The 22,259-nt window shown below is 41.3% G+C and overlaps 1 protein-coding gene across 6 annotated transcripts in view; it reads left to right on the top strand.

The window, feature by feature from the left end:
* TSNARE1 (t-SNARE domain containing 1) overlaps window positions 1-22,259 on the top strand; it is a 461,696-nt gene that overhangs the window by 90,515 nt on the left and 348,922 nt on the right. For all 6 annotated transcript variants that reach the window (XM_042870286.1, XM_042870289.1, XM_042870288.1 and 3 more), the window contains one exon: window positions 8,583-8,702. In XM_042870286.1, the coding sequence (XP_042726220.1) occupies window positions 8,621-8,702 (82 nt within the window). In that variant the 5' untranslated portion in view covers window positions 8,583-8,620. The remainder of the gene's footprint in view (window positions 1-8,582; window positions 8,703-22,259) is intronic.

Below are 22,259 nucleotides of genomic sequence, written 5' to 3'. Positions count from 1 at the left end.
TATTTTCATTTTTGCCTTCTTCAGTGCTGGCTTCTGACTAGTGGTTTCCTTGCACATCTCACTTAAGCAAGTGAATCACCCGTGAAGAAAATCCTTTGTCCGTTGATATTAGGATATTAGGCTTCCGAGTGTGTGGCCCATCATATGACCAATGTGATTATTTTTTAAAAATAAATTCTTTACTCCCCGTATCTGTTCTTGTACTGTGTTTAACCACCTGCTGGTTTCCCCTGTCCGTGATGGGAATGCTGAAATGAGCACACCTTATTGTTAGTCTTTCTCAATGAAATGCTGCCAAAGGTAGAAGCAGATTGTCCAGTTTTCCTCATATACTGTGTCTTTCTTGTAGAAAATACTGTTTTCTACTTATCCTTCTGCAAGTTTTGTTTATAATATAACTACCAATGTGCATTAATGTAGATGCGAGCTCATGGCGATGTTCATTCCTATCATGTGCATTGAATAGCACTATTTCTGTTGTGGGAACTGGTGCGTTGGAAACCAGTGGAGTCATGTTCTGTAGGAGTGGGATCCTGGGATTTTGGAATCTATTACTTGATGAATTCAAGCATCCCATTTTACCCTGCATCACATTCCCCTAAAGCATTGCAAGTATGTCAATCCAGATGCTTGTGTGAACTCAGAACTGGTTGTCAGATACATATTTCCTGATTCTGCTGAAATCCAGTATTGATTTATAAATGCTGTTTCTAATTTTGTTAAGCTGAGCTGGTGCATTGCACTTAGTCTTTGTCCATTCATGCATGTGCATTTTTTATAATTAATAAGTTTGCTCTATCTTTACTGTAGCAAACCAGACATCAGGTCTCCCTTCTCTGTTTTCCTCCTTCCTACTGTTTGTGTTGTGTTGTTTTTTTCCAGCAAACAGACATTAATATTCCTCTTTTATATCCGCTGAAAAGGCAGATGAAATCTAGATTTTGAACTGAGTGGAAATTTAATTTTGCTGTTCACTGAAATATGTAATACTTCTATGTTTTTCTAGCATATGGATTGATTAAGACTATTCTGCATGTAAGGTTCACAAGAACTAGACAACATGGCACAACACATCAAATAGAAGGCGACCATATAAGAAAAAATGAGTGGAAGAAAATCATTTGTCCATTAGAACAGGCACATAGAGAGCATTTGTGGTGGGGAGATTTAGAGTTGGAAGCTGCTTAGATGCTGTTCTCCTGCAGGAGCCAGAAGATATGATGTTTAATTGTTATTAACTTCTTAAAAAATAGGAGTGATGACATCTCATCCCTTGAGGTGAGCTAACAGTGACCCAACACTAAGTGATCTAAACTAAGCCCCCATAGAGCCTGAAGTTGAGCATAGTGTGCTGCAAACAACTCAGTGACTCCAAAACATCATTTTCCCTTGATCTAAATACCTCAGTATCAAGGAAGCTTGATTGCTTCTCCAGGTGAAAAGAAATTTGGATCCTGGGCATTGACCTTGCTAGTGCAATCACTTTGTCATTTATCACACTCTGCTGCTGCTCTTGGGAACCAAACTGTTTCAGTGCATGCTGCCTCGTGCCTTGAAGATGGAAGGCATTCATCTTCCCATGGCATTTGTGATCCTTTTGATGGAAGACTTTTTCTTGCAGCCCTAAGCAGCTATGTTTGCTCTCAGGAAGTTTATATAGCTGGAATGGAAGGGAAAGGGAGGGGGGCGGGCAGGGGGGAAGTGGGCCTGTAAGATTCCCAAGTAAAACAAAATGTATCTCTAGTCCTTATTCTTGGCATTTGCCTAAGGCCAACTTGTCTCTGGTGCCTCTCAGCAAGGTTTGAAGACTGTCTTCGCTTCTTTTGTGAGAAGACATGCAGAAGGGTTGACGTGGAAGAAGACTTTGTGTATTGAAGTGGCAACTGGGACTGACATGAAAGGAGCACAACAGGCTTCCAGATTGCTTGTCTTACCTCTGTTCTTCCTGTCGGTGATGCAGCAGGAAATGAATACAGATGATGTGCAGACATTCATTCCTTCCAATCTCTGTTACTTATGATTTCCTTCTCCTTCATGTTGTCTAACAGTCTATTAGATCTTAAGTCCGCCAGTGTCAGTAGGAAGTCTTACATGGGGTCTTTGTGAAGTTTGTGGGGATGGAGGTGAGTTTTAAATTCCAGAAAATATCTGATTGGTCTGCTGGGTACTGTTGCAAGTAACAGAAATAACTGAGGAAAGAAGGAATTAACGTCATAGAATTATACAGTATCCCAAGTTGGAAGGGACCCATAAGGATCATAAACTAAAAAATCCTGGCTCCAGATAGGACCGCGCAAAAATCAGAGCATGTCTGAAGGTGTCCAGATGCTTCTTGAAATTTGGTAGCTCAGGGCTGTGACCACTTCCTTGGGAAGCTTTTTCCATGCCCACCACCCTCTGGTGGGCTCTTCCTGATATCCAGCCTGAACCTCGCCTGCTGCAGCTGGTAGAAACAGTTCATGTTGGGTCTGTGTAGCATCTTGAGGCTGTTGGAAAAACAAAGCAAAGTGAAGTTTGCAATCTAGTGCTCTGAGACCAGAGAGATCCCTTAGTGACATCCAAATTAGAAATACAGTGAGCAACTTGACTCTGTGTCTCAATATCTATTTCCATAAAACTCCACAGCCATCCTATCCTGCTATCTCCAACTTACAGTCTGTCCTGATCATATCTATTCCTGAGACAAACTGCTGTGCTTTGTGTGACATATACGATGGCAGCTGTACCGAAGGAAGAAAAACTGCATCTATTTGGAAGTGATCAGATATTTTCCCGAAATAACACTTTGACAACGAAAAACACACACACACACAAAAGGATTTTCTTATTGTTTCTTAAGAAATCTCTAGAAGGGGAAAAAGCAGCTCATTTCTTAGATAATCCAAGCTGTTTTTACATTGCTCCTACTCCACAGTGCTGTAAGGCTGTGGGTGTTTGCTTCACTTTGTAGTATGCTTCAGCCGGAGGAGGGGAGCGTGCTTTGGTGTATTAAATCAAGTTGTTTGCAGTCAGAAGTGACGTTGTGCCTGTCAAGTGCTACGTATGTGTCTCCAGAAGCTTCTGGAAGCCAACTGGATGATGCTGTTGTCTTATTTTGGGCCTTGTGAACCTGGACTAGACAGCCTGCTCCTCAGGGCATGGGGACAGAGATGATGTCAGTCTCCATGGACCTTCCATCAGCATTAAAATGTACTTGGGAAGCAAAGTGGAGGGAAGTGTGTAATGTTGCCTGCCCAAAGCCACCTGAGAACACAACGTTAATATTGCACACCTCAGGGAAGATCTAGAAAAGCATAAATTACCTCAAAGCCACAGCCTGAAGAGGAAGAAAATCATCCCCTACAGCTATGCTGATCGACCTCTGACAGTCGTGTTATGAGGCTCAGTGAGCACTCAGGGATTTGTGCCATTACACCAATTCCATCTTAAGACTATTGATACAGAAAAGAAATGATTCCACGGTAGAGCTTGTGCATAAATACAGACTCTGAGTAAAAGGACAGGGGGATTTTTCCAGGTGAGCGGCGTAAAGTTTTATTGAGTTTTGTTTTTAATAATTGAGAAAATCCCTCAAAATAGAAGCTGAGAAGTGGCGTGTCTGTCATGTGAGTGACAGAGTCAAGTCTAGGGAGCAAACCATTAGAGGGGATTTGGAAATACAGCACTGTTTGCAAATATATATTTTCGTCTCATGACATCAGAAAAAGCCACAAAAAAACAAGCAGGCAAACAAAAAAAAACAAGAAAAAAACCCTCAAACTTTCAATAATAATAGTAGAACCAATCCTGGTACCCTGCAGAAAAAAGAGCTCTATGTCTGTCGTGAAATAGCTGTATGGAAAGCTAGAAAATTCTGTGTATTCTCTCTTCTTGTCATGATTTGTGTGTGCTGGTAAACAAGTCTCTTTAACGAGAAACAAAAGGAGATCAATCCGAGAGAAGGTTAAGAGGCAGCAGAGAGATCAAACTGTGAAGTTCAAAAGGTGAGAAGATGCAACTCTCTTAAAAGAGCGACTGGGGCTGATTCTTTGTTAACTGGAGCCTCCAAAAGTCTCTTTTGGAAATAGTTGACCTGGTCTGACAACAGCCTGTGGGGTTGATGCGTAAAGATGATGATTTGTGTGAAATGATCTGCTCTCTCTTCAGGAATAAAGTCAGACTGGTTGATACTGAGATTTTATATGGGTTAAAAACTTCAGAAAATGCATCTCAAGTCTAGAAATTGGGATTTCATCATCTAGCAACTTTTGAAGCACTCCCCAAGGGCACTTTTCCATCAGCAAATGGTGGTGGAGCTGGGAACAACATACAGGAGTGGTATTTGTCTCACCACCTCTTGCATTAATTTCTGGCAGGTATTTATTATCAAACGATGTGACTGTAGTATTTCAGTGTAGAGTAGTAAATAGAAACATGCTTCTTTGTGGCAACTCATAGAATCATAGGATTGCTCAGGTTGGAAAAGACCTTAAAGATCATCAAGTCCAACCGAAACCTGACCATATTGCCCTAATTCTAACAACCCTCCTGTGCCATTCCCCAGGCAAGAGAAATCCTCAGAGGAAATCAGCATCGAAATGCAGGGTAAGGAATTCACCTGAATGCCTGGGCTTGTGTTCAGCTGGTCCCTAGAGGTGTTCAAGGCCAGATTGGATGGGGCCCTGGGCAGCCTGGTCTAGTATTAAACGTAGAGATTGGTGGCCCTGCTTGTGGCAGGGGGGTTGGAGATTCATGATCCTTGAGGTCGCATCCAACCCTGGCCATTCTGTGATTCTGGCTATTAAAAGGTTATGCTGAACCCACAGATGAATTTCCCATGCTCTTTTCTGAGAAACCTGGAGATCTTCCCTCGAATGGCAGTGGACCTGTCCTAAAAAGAGTACCTGTTCAACCTGGGACAGAGGCAGAGGCAAGACTGTATGTTGTGTGAAGGACTGGAATTAGTATGTCCAAAACTCTGAGACCAGTTTTCTAACAGGTCACATTGTATCACTCCTTATTCTCAACCCATAGGCAGTCTCCACCTGCATTTTAGTGATGTGACTGGTTAGATAGCGAGGAGGGTTTCCAATTTATGGATGTTGAATGCCAGAAGTTGCCCAGAGATGGTATGTAGTCTTTGTCCTCGGAGATAGATAAAACTTATCAGGTATGGTCTCAGAATCATATAATCATTAAGGTTGGAAAAGACCTTTAAAATCATCAAGTCCAGCTGTCTACTCATCACCACCATGCCCATTAAGCCATGCCCTCCATGACACATGTCCACGTTTCTTGAGCACATCCAGCTGAATCTACCATCTCCCTGGATGCCTGATCACTCTTTCAGAGAACAAGTTTTTCCTGATATCCAACTTGAACCTCTCCTGGCTCAGCTTTGAGACCATTCCCTCTTATTCTGTCCTATTGGCTTGAGCAACCTGCTCTAGCTGACCCTACTTTGGGCAGGGTGGTTGGCTGGGATAGTCTCCAGAGTTCCCTTCCAACCACATGTACTGCTTGATGCCTCCAAAAAAGACTCCAAAGGATCTATCTACTTGGAGTCAGGCTGAACACTGACAGCTTAATCTGTAAAGGATAAGGAAATGTTATTGCCTGAGGAGGAGGCATTTCAATGTGTGCAGTCAGAAGTAATAAAAATGACATTGAGCCTCTTGGGCTTTGAAGATCCGAATTTGACAAGTTCAGGATTTTCTTCGTAGCTATAGAGGTGATATCCTTTAAAGATGAGAGTCCTGCATACTGCATTTTTTAGTATTGGAAGCTTGTACAAAAGGTGAGGAAAAGAATCAAAACATGTCTGTTATCTGTATTAACATCATTTAGTGGGACTGGGTAAGAAATTAAGCATCCTCCTGCTTGGAGTTCCCCCAGCTGATAAGGCAAGGGCACATCTGTTCTTAGGAAGAAAGGACTCGTGAATACAACCCAAAAGGGTAAAATTGTGGTCCCCATCCATTAGTCTGATCTACTTCTCAAGTGTACACTGCCCATACTGGTGACTTTCTTGTATTGTATTTCTCTATCTTCTGATATGCTTTGAGGACTCATCTGTATGATAATTCCTAATCAGAGTTTAGGACTGGTCATGAACATCCATAAGTAAGACATTCCCTGTGTTGCCTGTTCCTTCCTCATAGGCTTTCCCAATGCCACAGTTCATCTTTTATGTTTTGTGGTTGAGAGTTATTCCTTTCTTTTGTCCAATACAAATGAAGAGAGTATTTTACTCCCCAGGCTTTAACCACAGCTTTGCAGCTTTGAAGGTTCCTGTTTTCCATCTGTCATCTATTCCATAGGCAAAGCAACTCCATTTACTTATTTTTTTCTGTGCAGGTCACGTTTTCTTGACCTGTTGTTATTCTCCAATCTCACTCTGGACTCACTTGTGCCACTAGAAAATGTTTATTGTAGCTTTTTGCCTACAGCTGAGGGCTGTGCAGTATGGTGTTAAGTAAAAGGTTTACTTCACCTGTCCAGAAGATTGTAGAAGATTGTAGCTGACCTAAATTATGTAGTGTTTTATTTTGTTTTTTTTAGGCATAATTTCTGGTTTATTAGGATTGTTCTGAGTGCTGAAGCTGTCCTCTATTCTGTCACGTCACATGTTTTTGTTCTTGCATTGCACTGTAGGTTATAGGATAAAGTTGTGATCAGATTTCTTACTGTGTCCTTTTTTCTGTATGTAATATGTTATACAATGCTTGTTCCAATTTATACGAACTGCCTTCACAGCAAGTCACTTGTCTGTCACAGCAAGTTGGACAAGCCTCCCTGAGGAGCAGCAGACAAAAGAATTGGGAGGTGACATGGGGATGGGAAGATAAATGCTTTTAATGCCTATCAAAGGAAAGGTATACAAATTTGCTCTCACATTTCCCTGCAACCACATTACTACATGGGAGGAGTGTTCCAGAGCTGTGTGAATAAGGGATATTTCAGGGGCTTAGTAGGTTGGGGTGGGAGGTGGTTGATTCTAAAACCAAAATATTTTACTTTTGATTCTTTTTTTTCTTTATCTCCTTGAATGGAGAAAAATACCTTCCTCATCTCCCCTTTCACACCACTCTGTTGGGGAAAAAAAATACATTCACTGTTTGCCAGAGGAATGCTTGCCCAGTTGTAATCGAGTCATCTCAATGACATGATGTAGACTTTCACTCCACAATAGTGGCTTTTCGGAAGCCATTGCAGCGTATGTTTCCAGTTGCCCATTTATAAAAAGGAGAAATGAATCATGATCAACCTATGTATAGAGGCAGTTTTCCAGATGTTGGATTGTTCAGATTCCCTGCTTACTGTGGTTTTAATCTGTAGCCACACTGGGATTTTAAGCTCCTTATCCCTGCCCAGAACTTTTTCTCTGTCTGTTTCCTATGCACCCTTATTTTCCAAGGTGGAAGATAGGGTCTTGATAGTTCTTGAGTTCCATGAGACCTGGGAGAGACAGGATTTGTTTCCCAGTCCATCAGCCTCCCCGAGTGTATCTTCATCTATTTCATTTAGAGTTTATGAAGAACTTATATCAAGACATGATAGATTATTCTTCTGCAAGATATATGGCTTTACTTACTTGACACGATCCAACTGTTGTATTCTCTAGTGTCTTGGAAACCCATGGTTTGCAGGTGGTTTCTCTTAACTTTTACTCTTCATTCCCTTATTTTCTGATCAAAGACTGTTTACCTAAAATGTAGCATTTATGTTGAAGAGGTATCTGCACTCTCAGATGCCAATTATATGTTAATCTCCATTAAGAAAATGGTGAATAGCTTAATGAAGAGCTACTCAATGAGCAGTGATGTCTTCTTCCTTTTTTAGTGAGTAAGTCCCTACTTTCTGCCTCATGATTTTCTGCTCGGGACATTTTAACCCAGTTTTGATGTAAAGAGGCAGCAGCTGGGTTTGGTTCTGTGTCATACCCCTTTTGATGTGACACATTTATCTGTTTTCTTCCTTTGTTGTTGTCATTACTGTGGTTTAGGGCTGGACTACATTTAATGCCAAAGCCCTGGGGCCACTGATGAGCCATGGGGTACTTGAGGTGTGTAGTGGGACAGGGGGAGAAGTTTTTCTCTGTCAGTGCTGCAGTGATTTCAGTCTGCTGCTTCTGCTACTTCAGAAGCTTATGGTATAGAAGCAAATGGTTTCTTCAGAGCTCGTCAAGACTCTGATGTGATGGATAGACTCCTCGCCAGCTCTATAGCTGTAGTATTCCAGAAGACAGCATTATCTTTTTTGATCAAGTCCCTATTTCTTGCCTACCACCTTAACATCGCAAGACATGTCATAAACATCAAGGAATTAAAGTCTTGCCGTGGCTCAAACAGAGGAATGGTTGCCACTTTCACAGGAGGAAGTAAGGTGCAGAGAGGTCAGGTGACTTGCTTGCCCCTAGGATCATCTGTAGTCCAGGAGATCTGGATTTTAGTGTTTTTGTTCTGTGGGTGACCCATACTGAAATTTGTACTTAGGACTTTTTTTTCCCACTTATTTTTCCATTTGCCTTCCCTCCTTCCCCTGAAGTTCTGGGATTTAACTGACATTTAACAGTGTATCTGTCTTTTTCTCTATTTTCTTAGGTTTAAAATACAATCCTGCATCCACTGCTGTCTAGAAAATGTCTTATGGATCCATTGATGGGAGTGGATTTGGGAGGAACCCATTTGGAGGCCCTTCGAGACAAGGCTATCAACCTCTCGGTAAAGTATTTATGTCTTGTAGTAATTTATTCCTCCTGATATTCTGGGGAATGAGGTTTTTACTGAATGAGGTTCAGTGTGGCTTTTGTATAAATATCAAGCTACCTTCAGAAGTGGTTTTGGTAGAGATTTTCAAAGGTGGAACCCAAACATTTATTGGGTTCAATTTGTATGATGAGGATTTTGGAGTTATGTTGGCGGGTTTGGAGAAGAAATTTGGTTCAGTTTCTAGACCTGATTGCAACTCTTTTATCTCCCCAACAAGAAGTTGGTCTTAATTGTTACTCCCTGGATAGTCATAAGTGCTCTCATGATGGGATTAAATGGGAAGAGGTGCAAAGTGAAGAGAGTTGTGATTCTACAGGGCACTACCTAACTGCTGGGGTGGCTGCTATAGTCTGCAAAATGTGCTTTAACATGGCACTGGGGGATAAAAACTTGCTCAGGGAATGTTGAAACCATAAACAATGGAATGGCTTGCAAATGACTGTGTATTCTGGTTTTGTGGGTTGTTTTAAGTGAACACCAGATGGGCTTCCCTAAGCTGCTCTCTTCTTCCCCCAGAGGACTCTAGAAACACTAAAGCAGAAAGAGAAAATCATCTAGGTGTCAAACTCTATATATGAAATGTTGATGCTGGGCTGGCTCATGCGTGGTGATGGAAGATATTTCTCATTCTTCCCAGCTCTGAAGTACTGTTTGAGAGGGCTGGTGCTAGCCCATGTAGGTGTGGTAAAGCTTTGTCTCCAGCTGCCCAGATGTGCACCAGGTCTGGTACACATGGGGAGCTGCTGTAGGACCATATGTGGTTTAATATAGCCTGACTTTGAGCAAGCCTTGTGCACTGGAACATATTTTTGCATTTAGTTTTGAGTCTGGATCTGGCTTGTACCATAGGGTGAAGCTGCAGTAGCTCTGGTGAAGGCACTTCTGAGGGTTCAGACCTTCACAGAATCATCAAGAAAGGGGACACTGTAGCATGGGAAACGTCTGCTTTATTGCTTTGCATCTGGAAGAAATGTCACAATTCTCTTGCATTGCCTTTGGATTCAACTGGGCTGTTCATTAAGGCAGCCTGACTTTGTTTCCAAGTTGTCAAGGATCCAAATATTCTTTGGGAAATGTTTTGTTGTTTTGCAAATAGCTGTTCCCCCTGGATGAAACTATAAAAGAAGTGTTAAGGTTTCTCATGGTTTTCTGTTTTCTTGTGAGTTTGGGTACAATTACCTTTTTTTTTTTTTTTTTTTTCTTTCTTTCTTGGAACAGGGAGAATGTATTGAATTAAGTTTAAATTTTTGAACTGACTGTTTGGTTTTAAATAGTAGTTTTTAGGCTATTCCATAAGGCAAAATTAAAGGCATAAAAGCAAGGAAGAATGAGTTACTTGAGCACGCTGATAGAGCCATAGGACAAAAAAAATCAAAATGAGGAACAGATAGATGAGGGATGCCATTGCATAGTGGTTTTTTTTTTTTTTAAATGGAAAGTATGAATATTTACAATGATGTACAAAATACTATTTTTAATGCAAATGCAGAGAATAATTCAAGATGCTCGTGGTTTCTAAATATTTGAAGAGGGACCACGCCATGCCCAGCTTGCCTGTCATTTGGTAGTTACTGCATAAAGTTGAACCTACCCTCAGTGGATTGCAAAAAGCAGCTGATGTAGGAACATCAGATTTCTCAAGATGACAATGGTCTTGAGACCTTTTCAGCTGCCATTTCTTCTGCATATCAGAGGTGAGAAACTGAGAAACTCCCCCTGCATTCATACATGATTTTGGGTAGGTCTGCACTGGGCAAGTCTTCCAGATATTCCTGGGTAAATTTTCCTAGCTAGCAAAAGTCAGATCTCTTGGCCCAAACTTGGACCCTTTGATTGGTTTCAGTATTAAAAGGATAGCAAGGCTCAAACGTGTGCTTTGTCATTTTGCGATATACTATCTCAGAAAGGCATTAATGAAAGTGAGGGGAGCCTGTTTGCCTTTGCCAAGAGCAAGTTGGAGAAGATTTTCTCTTTTTTGTGTGTTGAAATCAAAGATGATCCATCTGAACCTGCATATAACTAACTCACCATGCCCTTTCACCATGGCAGACTGCGTAACACATGCCAAATGTCTGATGGTGCAGTTTCCTCAGTTATTGCCATTAATTGTCAGGAGAGGGTCAATGTAGAACTCATCTTCTGCCTCCTGCTTCCAAAATGATTGCCTTGCTAAGAAAAACGGCTCTCTATATTACCTCATGGTATGGCTGGAACAAAAGAGCATGGCCTTCTGCTTCTGTATATATGTCTGCTCAGAGGGGCAGACCTTGATGGACATGTCTTCCTGTGCTCTGAAACCTTGTTTTTACTGTATCTCATAAAGAGATAAATAAAACATACTGGCATCCTTGCATATGGATACTCACAGCATGTGGTCCAGCACTAATGTTCAGGTATCCAACAGAAAACCCCAGCATCTTCCAACAATAGAAGAGATGAGGATGCTGCTGCTTAATAGCATTTAATGCAATCATATCAAAGAATTATAGAATGGCTGAGGTTGGAAGGGACCTTAAAGCCCATCTAATTCTAATGCCTCTGCCCTGGGCTGGTTGCCACCCACTAGATCAGGCTGCACAGAGCCTCATCCAACCTGGCCTTGAACACCCTCAGGCATGGGGCATCCACAGCTTCTCTGGGCAGCCTCTATCAGTGCCTTACCACCCTCTGTGTAAAACATGTCTTCCTGACATCTAACCTAAAATCTACCTCTTTTAGTTTAATGCTGTTCCCCCTTGTCCTGTCACAATCAGACCACGTAAAAAGTCAGTTCTTCTCCTTGTTATAAGTTCCCTTCAAGTACCGGGAGGATACAGTGATATCTCTTTGGAGTCTCCTCTGTCAGGCTGAACAAGCCCAATTCCCTCAGCCTTTCTTCGTAGGAGAGGTGCTTCAGTCCTCTGAACATCCTCATGGCCACTTCAAGAGCTTTTGATTATGAACTAGCAGGGAAGTTACGAGTGGGAGCCCCAGCTAGAATCTCAGAGGCTAGAGAATCTCAAAGGTTTCTGAAGGAGACCGCTTAGGTTACTTGGAGCATAGCAGGTTTGTATGTTCACAGCAGGGGAACATGTAATCCATGCCCTGCTCTGCAGTTGTAAGTTAGATGTTGATAGAGAAGCAGCATCTGCATTTCCTTCTTGTTCTGTTCCCAAAAATGTATGGAAAAGCAAACATTCCCCTGTTTCCCTGTGTGCTTTTCTCTGGCTTTTAGCTGTGTAATGGCATTACATGGAGAAGTTGGAAAATAGCAGGAAGTTAGCAGAAAATTGTTTTTTTTAAAGAAAAACCTGGCAATGGGAAAAAGAAAGATTTTAAGCAGTGTGAGATGTCAGAAATAAATGGAGACCGAACACTACACAGCAGAAGGAATTAAACCCTGAATTCGTAAGCATGCACCATGCACCCTCTGCTTGTTAGACCTGTTCTCCTAAAAATAGTATTTCTGTGGGGAAAATGAACAAAATCTGATGAACGCAGGGAGTCATAGAGGTTGGGGAATTCAAATATCTTGAATTAAAATGCCACAAGCCAATAATTTTTAAACACTGCTTTTATTAACCTTACTGTGCCCCGGACGTTGCGAGCCAGATTTGAACAGGTCATTTCATATTCCATAGGTGTAATGCTTCTAGGTATTCTCATGGGAGCATTAGTTCAGTTCTTAATTTTACCATGACTTCATCTATACTGTTTTTGCTTTGGTTGCTCATGAAGGTATCACATGGGACACTGACCAGGGTTATTCTCAACATAAGTAGCACGTGCAGCTTTCTTTTTCTTTGCTAGGTTGGCTTGTCTTGTCAAAGAACAAAATCAGCTTGGTCTGTGCAGCTTGGCAGCATTTGCTCTGTATTTATCTCCTAATTATCATTCTGATACTTTGCAATTGATTGTTATATAACTTGAGCTAATATTTTTCCAAAAATTAGGTCTGTAATTTCCTTTACCCTCCCCTGAGGTGGTTGGGCTGTCTTCTCTGTGTCTCCCTCATCCTATTTTGCTCTTCTAACAGTTTTGGAAAGCGTTTCTTACTTAAAAATACATCTTAAGTTTCATTGTTGCCTGCAGTACCCTGAAGGGGACAAGGGGAAATGGTTTCAAAGTAACAGGGGATATTTATATTGGATATTAGTTTTTTAAAGTGAAGGTGGTGAGGCACTGGAACGGGTTACTCAGAGATGTGGTGGGTGCCTTGACCATGGAGACAAGGATCAGACTGGACAGGGCTCTGAGCACTCTGATGTAGCTGTAGGTGTCCCTGTTCATTGCAGGGGAATTGGACCTTTAAGGATGGACCAAAGGATGACTTTTAAGGGCCCCTTCCAGCTCAGACTTCTCTATGATTCCATGAAATTGCAGAGTTCACGTAATACATGGGTGGGAGATGAGAATCGGCCTTAAAAAAGGAAACTAGGAAAATCCTGGTGTACAACCCAGCCTGATCACCACATAGTCCTGTGTTGCCTCCCTTTGTAGATCAGGACTGGTGGCAAAGCATGGGAAGGAATCCAGCACCAGCCTTGCTCTTGATCTTGGAGTGCACTGAAGCACTTAACAAACTCCTAAATACACAAGGAGTCTCCTTAGGTTAATAAACATTAAGCAGGTGGTTAATGCTTTTGCTTTATTGAGACCTGAGTGCTGCTGTGTTTTAGCATTAACTTCCCAAGGGACTTTCAGTACTTGCAGTGTTTTGTTTCAGGAATGTTGAAACTCTTTGTTGTTGCAAAGTACTGAACTATGGAGACAGTGTGTGAGATGCTCTAAATTGGATCACGGCAACTGTTCCCCCTGGAGCAATGAGGGGCCTGAGCATGAGCTTGAGTTTCCTTAGTATACAGCATTATATGAGGAAAGAAAGAGTTAACAGTTATAGAAGAAAGTAAGAACAGAATAACGTAGGGAGACTAAAAGATTTAGAGCTGCTATGCACATTAAGGGTTTTTCTTGTGTGTGTGTGTTTTTTCCCCCCTTAAATTAAAGCCTTTCATTCTGAATTATACATTATTTATATACACCAAGAAGGTGTATTGGTCACCTTCAGTAGTAAATAAAGTATGCATTTAGGATGGAGTCCCATCAAGTGTAGAGTGGAAGGATAGAGTTCAAGTGCTTCTATCTATAGCAGCTTTCATCTGCCTTTCATAAGTAATTCACAAATATTACCACCTGGTCTGTAAATTAAGTCTTTCTTCTTCATTTTATACAGCACTAGGAATAAAGTGGCTTCTCCAGTGTCCTGCAAAAAGTTTGTGTGAATCTTAATGACTGAATTTCACTTCTAAATCTTGGGTCCTGTTTTATTTTCTTGAATTTACTGGAACACAGGTAGAAGACTCAACTGTCATATTAATCAAGGCATTAATTAGCCTGAAGTAAAGTGCTGGTCCAATGAAACTAAAAATCTACAATGATCTCTCTTGCTAGACAGCTGAAAATCTTCTTATGACATCTACAGGAGAGTTGCTCCATATTGTTCTTTTGCCATTATTGCAAGACTTTCAACATTGTAAGTTTATTTTAGTTTGAGGAAATTCTGTTTTACATCCAGTTTTTAAAGACCTTAGCAATGATTTAATGAATTAATAAGCATGAACATACAAAAATATATTAAAGATAATGAACAGTATGCTTTATAGCAAAAGGAATTGCCAAGAGAATTGACTTTGATGCATGAATTAACTTTGAAACTGCTAGTTTTGAAAACCTCTGCCCTATCCCTCCAGGCAATTTTAACATTATAATAAATGTTTTGCTCTAATCTCAGTATTTCGGGGAAGTTAAGTGGTTAAGCATTTATTTATATAACAAAACAGAAAACAGAAAACACTATTAGAGTAAATAAGTCTTTTAATGAAATATTTGGGGGTAAGCTGACCCGCATCGTAACACTTACAAAAAACAACCCACCATAACAGCTACAACAACAGAACAGAACAAAAACAAAAACTCTTGGGTAAAGATGAACTTTATTTATTTTTCTCTAGTTTTTTATTTGCTATTCTTCGTCATCCCAGACCATTTTATTGTAACCAGGTAAAAATAATGCCAGTGCTCCCGATCTTCAGTGGAAAACCAGAAAACAAACACAGTCTTGTCCTCAGGCAGCATTCAGCTGGAAATGCATTTAAGCATCTCATCCTCTCAGAAAAGCTTGCTCTATTTTCCACTTGATTACAGGCAAATTAGAAGGAGCTGAAGATGATCTTCTCCCCTCAACCTATTCATCCATATGGTTTAGGTACCTTAGGAGAGAATACGGAATGTGGTGAATCTTAATTTGAGTTTAAAGGGACCCTTAAAGATCATCTCTTGCTACTCTCCTGCAGTGAGCAGCTAAATCAGGGTGTTCAGAGTCTGGTTCAGTGCTGGCAGTTCCCTTAGTGGGTACACTGCCATAAACACTCAACCTCAGGTTGTCCTCCTGGGACGTCTTTCCAGGACGATGCTTTAACCCACTGGAGCAGAGAAACATAGCACCCTAGAATGGCTTGGGTTGGAGAAGACCTAAAAGATCATCTAGTTCCATCCCCCCTGCCAGTGAAATTGATGTACCTCAGTGCTTTTTCTTCTGTTTACTCTGACTTTTCCTTGTCTCATTTGAGAACAAAGAAAACTTCTATCAAAAGCTTGCATTCCCTACACTGAACCACTCTCACTGTCACTTACAGAAAGTTTGTAGCTGTTGTTGTTGAAGCTGTTTAGACCTAGAGAAGGCATTAATGCCCCTGAGATTTCTCTACTCTTGTCAGTTCAATCCAATTTATGTTTCCCAGGGATGTGATGGAGTTACTGTCCCTAGAGGTTCAGGAAATGTGGAGATGTGACACTGAGGGACGTGGTTTAGTGGGCATGGTGGGGATGGGTTGATGGTTGGAACAGATGATCTTAGTGGTATTTTTCAACTGTAATGGTTCTGTGATTTTATGACTCTATGTTTGCCAGCTTTCTCAGTCTGCTGAAAGCACTTCTTTATCTAGGATAGCAGAGTGCAAAAAGGTTCTAAAGCAAAGACCAACAAGCTTTATGTGACTGCTTGTCTATATGACTAAATTCTTGCAAGCATTGCAAGACTTCTTTACATTTTCTGGGATACCCTTGTGCTTTGCATCTGTTTTCATTTCTTGGCAGTATCAGATGCTTGGATGAGAAACCATTTTTCTTTTACCATGCTTACAAATAAGTCTACCTGAAGCAAGACAATGTTTGGAATTCACTTGTATGCAACAGTAGGATCCCTCCAATGACCTTGTACATATGTCTGTCTGCATTTGATGACAGTTTCACTAGAAAAGATGACAACTTGTTATAGTGTGCCACTGCCTTGTGCAAATCTCTCAACTTCCCAGTACTTCCCAGTATTCTTCTCCCATTGCCCTCCCGCTTCCTCATATTAGCTAATTAATTAAAATCTCAAGGGTGGAGAATGTATCTGGCTTAATCTATTAGAACATAATTAAGCTTCCACTATGTGTATATGCTTTTTCTTTTCTCTCTTTGAAGACCGAAGTGGAGTTTATAATATTTGCTCCTGCCAGCAAAATGGAGAGTAGAGATTTATGTAGGTGCAGAAATAGCATACTGGTGGATTGCTGTTCTGAAACCTATGTGTAAGAGTGTATTTATCTGCAGAAATTACACCAACTTGCTGTTATCCATTATGAGGGATGGACATAGCTGACACAAACATGTATGCAGCACAAAAAGAAGTTGAGCTGAACAGAAAGGGAAGAATAGAGCTTTTATCTGTGCTGTCACTCCAGAGATGTCATTGCTAACTGTCTCCCAGGATGACGTTTGCTTGGAGACAGATGCTGGCAGCTAGAAGTGGGCAGTGATGAAAGTTCAGCAGTGAGGAAGGGCTTGACAGATGTAAGCAGGTAGACAGGAGATTAGGGTGATTAAGCATGAATGGAAAGCTCATAGGAGCAAGAAGGGATTTTAAATTGTATATTAGGATGTACGAAGCCTGCTCTGAAGTAATGCCTCCTGTTTTATTATGGTGCAACTATGCTGCCCCAACATAGCCCTCAAGGGCTTGTTTGTAAATGGATGGCGTAAATTTAGAAGAAGGATGGAATTGGGAGAGGAACGCCTGATGGAGCTGTGGGTGTCCTTGTGCATTGTGGAGTCATTGGACCAGATGGTCTTTAAAAGTCCCTTCCAGCTCAAACAGTTCCATGATTCTGTGATACTATGTTTGCATACAACATCAGAGGCAGACACTGGTGGAATGGCAGTAGAGGCTGGACCTTCCCAATGATATTCCATGACAGTTTTGTTGCCATGTGACAGATGGCAGCAGAGGGGCAGACTGACAGAATGGTGTCTGACTTGGAAGTGCGTATGAAACAAAGGTGCATCAGTGAATTCCTCCAAGCAGAAATGATGGCACCCATTGACATCCATTGATGCATACTGAACGTTTATAGAGAGCAAACAGTGAATGTGAGCACAGTGAGGTGGTGGGTGCTGTGTTTCAGCAGTGGTGACAGCATAAAGGCACGTTATGTTCCAGATGGCCATGCACAGCTGTCACACCACTAAATGAAGAGTGCCTTGATCGGCTCATGCACGTGAATTGGTGGATTATGACTAGGGAGCTGTGAACAGAACTGAATATTGGCTTAAATGCATTGGAAACATTGAAACTTTGGAATATTGCAGTTTGCACCATGTGGGTCTCAGAAATGCTCACACAGGAACAGAAGGAACATTGTTAACAACTTTGTCAGGACCTATTGAACCGGTATGAGCCAGAAGGTTACCGTTTCCTGGATTGCATCATTACTGGTGATGAGATGTGGTGTCACCACTACAAGACTATTCTACCACATCCGTTGTATAGTTCGGATCTGACACCTTCTGGCTTCTGTATGTTCATGCTGATGAAAGATGGACTGTGTTGGCAACATTTTTCTAGCAGCTGGTCCCAAGGTGGACTCCTGGGGGACACTGCTTGTCACCAGACCTGGATGTAGAGCCATTGATAACAGTCTTTTGGCTATGACTATTCAATGAATTCTTTATCCACCAAACAGTCCAGCCTTCAAATCCATATCTGTCCAACTTAGAGATAAAGATGTGGTATGTTTGGGGCCATGTCAAAGGCCTAGCACAAGTTGGTAGACTATGTCAGTTGCTCCTTCTTGGTTCACCAATGCAGTCACTTCATCACAGAAGGCCACCAGATCAGGCATGATCTGCTTTCTGATTCAGACAGCCCGAACTTCTCCACCTCACCAGCTTTCCAGAGTTCCACAGTTGTCCAAGCACAGGGTTATTTAGGTGGCCTGAAATTTAATTCTGCTCTAGAGGACACCATGAAGGCTTGTCCTTCTGGTTGCCCTATAAGGTTTGAATGCAATCTACTTATTTTCAATACAAGAGCTGAAAAAATGAGTTAGCTCTACAGTGCTAACATGCAAGATCATAGAATCATGCTGAGGGCATAGAATCATAGAATGGCCTGTATTGAAAAGGACCAAGATATGGGGAATCTTTCTATCCTAAGCTGGTAGTGCATGCTGTAATACTTTGCAAATGCTGGGTTGCAGATTTTCCTCTTTTCATCTCAGTACTCTGGAGTTGCAGTAAAATCTTGGTTATTCTCTTAGAACAGAAGTGGCTTTTACAAGAATGGCTTCAATGACTTCAGTTGTTTGTCTTGTGATTCAGAGAGCTTGCTCTCACCCACTGCTGGCTATGCTGCTTCTGCTCTAAACTCATCCCTCAGAAGAGCACACAAACTTTGTGACTTGGATTTGCACAGTAGAAACCCAACACAGTGGATATTTATTTTTAATTTTTAAATGAAGTATTTGAATAGACAGATGCTTGCTAGTGGATATCGCTTTCCTACACTCTAGCTCCTACTCCAGGAGAAAGAGTAGAGTTTTTGACAGGAAGGAAGAAGACATCTTTAGGACACTCTCTTGGAGAAAGTGCCTCCTAGTGGCTCCCAAGGACCACAGAAATCCTGCTTCATACCCCAATTCATATTTTATGAATTTGTTTTCTTAATAACATGTAATTCCTTTTCCAGCATTCTGTTGTCTCAGTGTTAGCGTGTTTGTAGTTTGGATAAATCCACATTAGCGTGAGCAGACTTACTTTATTATTATAACTTCAGTTGCCAGCAGTTTGATAAAAATAAAAGATTGTTCTGGGATGTTCTCCCTGTTCTTTGTCACACTGTGTCTGTTATGTGGATTTATTTTCTTGTCTTTTAGCAGAAATTGTTAGCAGCTCTTAGCAGCTATCTTCCATTAATGCTCTTCTCCCTTATTCCCATATGGTTTCTTCATCTGGGTAGGCACTTGAAGAAAGTGGGACTTCTTTCATATAGCTGTTGGAGTTTGCTATGGATTGTCATCACAGATGCTATAACTTCCCTTAAACTTCTTTCCTGGTCTGTATTGAAAATGAAGCAGTTGAAGGATAAAGTGTGGCAGGTGTTGCCCTTTGGGCTGTAGCTTCAGCACATGTGGCCTTTGGAGCTAGAGAACCAGAGAAGATTTGAAGGTATACAAAACCAAATTACTCCATTTTCACGTTGTAGGATGATCAGGGTCAGACTGACACTTCTTTTTGAAGTTTTTGCAATTTTAATCCATGTTAAGTGGGTTATCCGCTCTCTGAAGATGGATAGAAAGACTTCTTTCTGTCTGGTGACTCAGGGAAATGTCCTTAATTCTTCCAGACCACAGAGGAGCTTCCTTGGGCAAAGATACTGTTTTAAGTTTTAGCTAAGCTTAGTCTGAAAACTTGATCCCTTTTATCCCTGGCAAGGACCCGTGTGTTGAGCAGCCGGGCACGCTGCCATCTCACCAGATGGCCAGCAGAACAGTGGCCAGCACAGTGTATCACATCTCCACTTGGCAGCACACAATGTCATTCCCAGGTGACAGTCACCATCCGCTTTGAACTTAAAGCACACCTAAAGACTGACTGAACTGATGTGCTGATGTGAATCCCAGCCTCATGTAGTGTTAACTTGGTTGAACGTCTTGGAAATAATGCTCCCAGCTGCTTTCAAAGCAGGTGGGACTCAGACGTGGCACCAAAAAGATCATCTTTGAAATGTATGAGATGGGCAGGAGGTAGGCTTTGGGGTGTCCTTTGGGTTTCACAGTGTGAGAAGATAAAACTCTTAGAATGCATCCGAAGGAGAGAAATAAAGATGGTGAAGGGCCTAGAAAGCAGAATCGTAGAATCATAGAGTAATTAAGGTTGGAAAAGACCACTAAGATCATCTGGTCCAATTGTCAAACCATCACCACCAGGCCCACTGAACCATGTCCCTTAGTGCCATATCTCCATGTTTCTTGAGCAGCTCCAGGGACAGTGACTCCACGACCTCCCTGGGCAGCCTGTTCCAGTGCATTACAGCTCCTTCTGAGAAGAAATTTTTCCTAATATCAAAAAATGTGCACATAATATGATAATTCTTGTGTTTTGGGTTGGGACTATGGTACTCATTTAGAGTCACAGAATCACTGAGAGGTTTGGGTTGGAAAGGACCTCAAAGGTCATGTAGGTCTACTAGATGAAGCACTAGATCAGGTTGCCCATCTTAGCCTGTCACTGAACACCTCCAAGAATTGGGATCCACAGCATCTCTTGGTAGCCTATGCCTGCACCTCACCATCATCTCTAATCTAAATCTCCCCTTGTTACTGTTGGCTACAAGTGAGCACTGCTGGCTAGTGTTAAGTCTTTCATTTATCAGGACCCGTAAGTCCTTCTCAGCAAGGTTGCTTTCTAGGAATTCTTCTCCCAGGCTGTACTTATAACAGGATTGTCCCAATCTGAATGCAACACTTCACACTTGTTGAGCCTCATTAGGTTGACATGGGCCCACCTTTCAAGCCTGTTCAGGTCAGTCATGATGGCATCCCTTTCTTCTGTGATGTCAGCTGTACCACTCAGCTTGGTGTCATCAGCAAACTTGCTGTAGGTACTCCTCATCTCATCATCTGTGCCATTGATAAAGATGTTAAAGAGTACCAGTCCCAAGGTGAACCCCTTTAAATTATTCACAGTGATATTTCTAAAACTTGTATCTCATTTTCAGAAACACTTTTAAGGTCACATTTCACAGGCCTGCAGGTACTTGATGATGCAGAGAGGGACGTGGGAATGCATAGTTCAGGGCCCATTTGCGCTCTGGAAGGCTTTTAAGTATCTCTTGAAATATGGTCCTTCAACCAACTGCTCTTTATCACCAGTCAAAACTGAGAGCTCCTAATTCTAATTCACTTGGTGCTGAAATGGGATTCAGAGCTCAGAAATATTTCTGTGATTTGACCATACGCTGGTATGAAAGCTTCACCCAGGGAGATTTATCTGTGGGTTTCCAGAGAGGCAAAGATCTTCCTGTAGATGTGGAGACGAATGCCTATTGAGCAGACATGCGCACTGACCTGGTTTGATTGGGTTTGGAATTTTATTTTGTTCCAAAATACTTTGCTCAGTTTCTTAGTGAACAGCAGAAATGGACTGAAGAACTGACCAGTCACGCTGCATGAAATGCTATTTAACATCCATGGCTTCTTCTCCTCTCCTAATAACGATATAGAAACAGAAATAGAGGTGCGGCTGCTAAAGTTTAGAGGGACTAAAAGTTATATGAGGAAGATTTTTAGAAGTCATAAAGCCAACATTTTGGTTTGGGATTAGCAAGTGGCAGTTGACTTATGTAAGAAATGGATCTGTTGTGTATGAAGCTACGCTTAAGCAAGACTGTTGGGAATCCTGTTCCCAAATGTAAGTGGTTTTGAACAAGGATCGTCAATCCTGGCTGCCTGAAAATTTCAGACTCACGATACATGGAGTTTGGGCTATATGACCTTGAAAGGGCCCTTGCAATGTAAATGATTCAATGATTCTGTGATTCTACTTGTCCCTATATATGAGGGCAGTTGTGGGGATGAGCTGAGCAAAATGAGACTTCTGTATTGCTTTCCCTCACTGGTCCCTCCCACTTCTTTTTTAATCATTGTTGGTTTTCACTTCTGTATAAAGTTAGGAAGCATAGATTTATAAAGAGGGTTTTTCCATGAGGCACATTTTGAAAGAATTTGAGTTTATGACAGAATGGTGAAAAAAAAAATAAATTATTGTGGTCCTGTAGTAGTCAGTATTTCAGATTTATTTCAGGTACTGTAAAAGATTGAGCAGGTTTGGAAGGAGGTGTGATATGCCTCTCTTACTGCGCTGCTTTACTGAACAGACATTAACCTAACAACACACAGACAATATTAAGCTTGGATGTAATAATGAAAAAAAAGGTTGTAACTGAGTAGAAGGTGGCTATATATATTTACATATATATATATTATATACATGCATATCCCTTATATATGTGCATATATGTATATGTACATATAAGGACCATGCATGAACTGTGTCTGCATGCATATATGCAAGTATGCTTTTGAAATATAATTTGGATTTTTAAGTTTTACCATCATTTCACACCTCTGCTTTTATAGTCTTTCTGTT

Source organism: Lagopus leucura, unplaced genomic scaffold (assembly GCF_019238085.1).
Source record: "Lagopus leucura isolate 7727_CA_CO unplaced genomic scaffold, USGS_WTPT01 Super-Scaffold_100002, whole genome shotgun sequence".
Classification (NCBI taxonomy): domain Eukaryota; kingdom Metazoa; phylum Chordata; class Aves; order Galliformes; family Phasianidae; genus Lagopus; species Lagopus leucura.
This window is presented reverse-complemented; position numbering and strand designations above follow the sequence as displayed.